Source organism: Suricata suricatta, chromosome 12, assembly GCF_006229205.1.
Source record: "Suricata suricatta isolate VVHF042 chromosome 12, meerkat_22Aug2017_6uvM2_HiC, whole genome shotgun sequence".
In the NCBI taxonomy this organism is placed as follows: domain Eukaryota; kingdom Metazoa; phylum Chordata; class Mammalia; order Carnivora; family Herpestidae; genus Suricata; species Suricata suricatta.
This window is the reverse complement of record NC_043711.1, coordinates 11,044,804-11,049,816: the sequence shown is the minus strand read 5'-3', so window position 1 is coordinate 11,049,816 and position 5,013 is coordinate 11,044,804. Positions and strand designations below refer to the sequence as shown.

Sequence of the window (5,013 nt, the reverse complement as noted above, 5' to 3'; positions counted from 1 at the left end):
AGGCTCCAGGCACTGAGTTGTCAGCACAGAGCCTGACATGGGGCTTGAACTCACAAACAGTGAGATCATTACCTGAGCTGAAGCTGGACACTTAACCGACTGAGCCACCCAGGCACCCGTAAATATTTTATTTTTAAGTAATGTCTTCACTCAAGGGGGGGGGCTTGAACTCACAATCTCAAGATCAAGAGTTGCATGCCCCACCAACTGAGCCATCCAGGAGCGCCCCCCCCCCCTACTTCCGGACAATTTAGAGTATATTCTCACCATCCCATGTCTGAAATATGGATTTCAGTTTTGAGGATTGCAATTTAAAAACAACCATTCCAGACTCCAGGTAACTCAGGCACAAATATGATCCTACTGTGAGTAATGAAATAGGGTGGGGAGCATCTGGAGTGGGAAGGGGAAGTTATTCCTTATGCATAAATGTTGAGTCAGAATCTGAGGAGTGATTTACTACAATCTGATAAACTATATCCAGTGATGAGTTTACAGATTTTTAATTTTTCATTTCAGAGACATAATCCAGGCCTTTCTCTAATATTCTCCAGGAGAAGACAATATTCTCTCCTGGAGTTGCTTTGCTCTGTTGTACATTGGGGGATCTAGGAGGGAGCTCTCCTACTTGAGAGCCACATTCTTTCCATCTCCAGGCTACACAAAGTCAGTATATTTATTTACAATTGTTTGGGGTGTGTGCTCGTTTTTGTGAAGACCAGCTCTATGCCTGCCAATGGACCAGACTCCCCAAGAGGACGTGAAGGTGCACACCATTGCAAGTGTGACAGGGAGGTGGGGGTGAGCCAGAAGGGGCAAGGGTGGACGGGACAGAGTCGGCCTTGTCCCTCTCCTCAGCCACAGCATCCGAGCAGACTCCCAAGGCGATATTTCCTTCCCGGGGGCCAAACATCTCTTATCAGTTTATTTCATGGAGCTGATCCACAAGAAGGTGATGTATTAGTCATGAGAAAGAAAAGTTTTTGAGAATCTTGTGTGATTATCTGAGATTTTGGAGACTCCTTTTCTCTTGATGCATAAAACAGTCCCCCAAAGTAAGTGGCTTAGAACACCAGTCAATGTTTAGTGGTCAACATTGTTTCTCTGTGTCAGGTTTTTGGGAATGGTCTCACTGAAGTTCCTGTCTGAGGTCTGTCACAGCTTTGCAGGTTGAATGTTGGTTGGCGTGGTCAACATTGGAAAACCCTGTGTGGGTGGGAGGTTGGGCTTCTGGCTGCTGGCAGGAGGCCTCAGCCCCTGACCATGTGAGCTTTTCCACAAGGCAGATTGTGTGTCCTCACAACATAGCCACCTTCTTCCCTCACAGAATGGCAATGAGGGGGTGAGCGATGGGCAAAGCCTCAGGGTCATTTCCAATCTAGCCTTGGAAGTCACACTGTCATTTCTGTCGTATCCTATTGGTTTCAAAGGCCAGCCCTATTCAGTGTGGAAGGAGAGCCTATGGGAAGGGTGTGTGTGTGTGTGTGTGTGTGTGTGTGTGTGTGTGTGTGTGAATATCTGGTGGTGGGGATCTCTGGAGACTGGCCCAAAGTTAGCTCCCAGGAGTATCTTGCTGCAAATATAATTATGAGAATGGTGGATGTCAAAATGGAAAAGAGACTGAGCTCAGAACTGCTTGGGTCACAGGGAGGCAGTCCACAAAAAAGTCTTTGAGGAGCCACTGGTTAAAGTGAATAAAAACAAACAAACCATTGTCAAGGACATCCCCTGTGTTGAGGGAACAGAACAGAGTTTTCTCTGGTATATGAAAGTCTGGTCCCATCACAGGAACACAACACATTTAGTCTACCCATTTATCAGCCATGAAAAGATACAATGCACTGACTCACACTACCCTGTGGATGAACCTTGACAACATTATGTTGAGTGAAAGAATCCAGACATGAAAGTCATATACTGGATGGTTCCACTTATATGAAGTATCCAGAGTGGGTGAATCACAGAGACAGAAAGCAGATTGGTGGTTTCTGAGGACTGGAGGGGAAAGAAAATGGGGAGTGGCTGCTGATGGTTGAAGGGTTTCCCTTGGGGTGATGGCAATGGCCTGAAACTTCACAGTGGCAATGGCAGGGCAATACTGTGAATATATTTAATGCCCTTGATTACACACTTTAAATGGAATAAAATCATAAATTTCATGCTGTGTTTATTTTACCACAATAAAAACAAAAGTCTGATCCCTCTGGATGTCAGCTCTCTGCCACACAATAATTATAATGATAATAGCAAACAAAATGAGAGTCACTGAACCTGCCACCTGAATGGACTGCCGTTGGCCATGGCAGCCTTCATGGGGCCTCTTGTGGTAGCCTTTGCCCATGACAGGGTGAATGAACCTTTGCTTTGCTCTCTTGGTGTGGACCACTTCTTGGTGTGGACCACCTCTGTGGTCCTCTCCTGCTGATCTAGCCCCATCTTAGCCCCTTCCAGCCCTGCTGAACCTTTATCATCCCGAGTCTTCCATCCATCCCGTGGCAGTCCATGGCAGTCAATGGGTGGCATTATCTGACCTCTCATCCCAGCAGCTAGCTTCCAACCTGAGGACATTTAGCTCAGCCTCCTTTGTCTCTCTTTGGGTCATTGGAAACCCTGTGACCCTTCTAGGGGACCCATGGAGTCCCATAGGAGCCACGGAAGCTGAGATTGGAACCCGGTGTCCCTATCAGGCTGATCACCCTGCATAGACATTCCACTTCAGCTACAGCAGGCCCATTTTATGCAGGACCAAACAATATGACCTTAATTCCCAAGATTCCCAAACAAGAGATGAGAGATATAAACCCTGCCTCCCCCATTTATTTCTTTTCATCCTTCTAGCACACTCCCTTGGAGATTTTTCATATGTCCTCTTCCTCTTTGGAAGACACTCCTCTGTAGTTCTCAAGTGGGGGTGATTTGACCTCCATGGGGCATTTGGAAACATTTTTAATTGTTGTTCCTTGGCTGACAATGCTACTGGCACCTAGTGTTTAGAGGCTGGGGATAGTGCTAAACATCTTACAATGCACGTGACAGCCCTGCAGCAAGGAATGACCCACCCCCAAATATCAGTAATGCAAAAGTTGAGAAATTCTGCCCTACATCAAAGTCTCTTGAGATGTCTGGGTGGCTCAGCCGGTTAAGCGTCCGACTTCAGCTCAGGTCATGATCTCATGGTTCATGGGTTCGAGCCCCACGTCGGGCTCTGTGCTGACAGCTAGCTCAGAGCCTGCAGCCTGCTTCAGATTCTGTATCTCCCTCTCTCTGACCCTCCCCTGTTTGTGCTGTCTTTCAAAAATAAATAAAAAAATAAAGATAAAAAACCCACCAAAGTCTCTTTCTTCCTAGGGACACTGAGCTTTATGACTTAGCCATCATGGGGCACAGTGCACAGGAAGAGAAACTAGCTTAATGGTATGGAAACAAAAACCTGAAGCATCATAAAAAAATTAAGCTTTTCTTTTTTTTGTAACAATAGTTGACATTTGCTCAGGATTTGCCACTAGCATTCCCTATGCTGGAGCTTTACCCTATTATTCCATTGAATCCTTTTGTCACCCTTATGAGACATGCATTGTTATAGGTCCATGGAGAAATCGAGGCACATGGAGGCTGAGCATTTTTCTCAAGATCACCATCTACTGAAGGGTGGCACCAGCACTTAAACCCAGTCAGGGAAGCTTCAGTGCCCTCACTATTAAGCGCTCTGTTCCACTGCCCCCGATTGCATTCATCCAGGCACAGGTCATTGTCATCACTGGGAGGACAACATGCCACAGAGAAGCTTTCTCAGGGCTCGCTTCATGTCCCTGTTCCTCAGGCTGTAGATGAAGGGGTTCATCATGGGTGTGACCACGGTGTACAGGACGGAGGCGAACATCCCTGTCTGTGTCCAGGTGGAGCTGAGGTAGACCCCCAGGCAGGTGCCATAGAACAAGGACACCACTGAGAGGTGAGACCCACAGGTGGAGAATGCTTTATACTTTCCTCCCGCTGCAGAGATCCTCAGCACAGAAGAGACAATTCGGGAATAAGAGAAAAGGATCCCAGCAAGGGGGAGAAAACCCATCGTGCCGGTCACAATATATAACATGACATTATTGATGAAGGTGTCGGAGCAGGCGAGTTGCAGGACCTCGGGGAGTTCACAGAAATAGTGCGGGATTTCAATCAATGCGCAGAAAGAGAGCCGCAGCATGGTTAAACTCTCAGGGAGGGCCCCCAGAACACTGATGAGCCAGGTCAGGGCGAGTAACTGGGCGCAGAGCCGGGGGTTCATGACGGCCGTGTAGTGCAGGGGATGACAGACAGCCACAAAGCGGTCATAGGCCATGGCAGTCAGGAGTAAGTTGTCCAAAAGCCCAAAAACTGTGAAAAAATACATCTGGCTGATGCAACCTGCGTAGGTGATCACTCTGCTCCGAGTCTGGATGTTCCACAGCATCTTTGGGATGGTAGTGGAGGTGAAGCAGATGTCAGAAAAGGACAGGTTGGAGAGGAAGAAGTACATGGGTGTGTGGAGATGGGCGTCTGAGATGATGGCCAAGATGATGAGCAGGTTCCCTGAGACAGTGACCAGGTACAAAGACAGAAACAGCCCCAGGAGACCAAACTGGATCTCTGGCTTCTCAGAAAGTCCCAGGAGGAGAAAGACTGGAAGCCTTGAGTGGTTTCTTGGCTCCATGTAAAGGAGTGTCTGCCAAGGACACAAGAAGCAAGACTAAATCGATTGCCAACAGGCATCCCAGGGACACAATCACCTTTACCTTGAACCTGATATTGAGGAGAGAATTATTTACTTAGTGGTCTCTTCTTGCTTCGGGGCATCCAAATGCCACCAAGTACCCCCTGTGTTGCCACCACCAGCTGAAACCAACCCGCGGAAATGAATTTTGCCCTCAAAGCTGACCTCAGTTGTTCAACTGTGCTGACACTTGGTTACTCTGCCTTAGCCTTCTCAAGCTTCTTTGATTTGATTCATATTTCACTTTACTTTTATTTTACTTTTGTTTT

The 5,013-nt window shown here is 47.4% G+C and overlaps 1 protein-coding gene across 1 annotated transcript; it reads right to left on the bottom strand.

Annotated features, from left to right (window-relative positions):
• Positions 1–3,754: 3,754 nt before the first annotated feature.
• Positions 3,755–4,684, bottom strand: LOC115274386 (olfactory receptor 7C1-like). The gene has a single exon (XM_029917834.1). It carries the CDS (start codon positions 4,682–4,684, stop codon positions 3,755–3,757), a length of 930 nt encoding a protein of 309 aa, XP_029773694.1.
• Positions 4,685–5,013: the final 329 nt, after the last annotated feature.

Bases quoted from the DNA above. Each gene is read 5' to 3' on its own strand.
- LOC115274386 (XM_029917834.1), bottom strand. From the start codon at position 4,684: ATGGAGCCAAGAAACCACTCAAGGCTTCCAGTCTTTCTCCTCCTGGGA.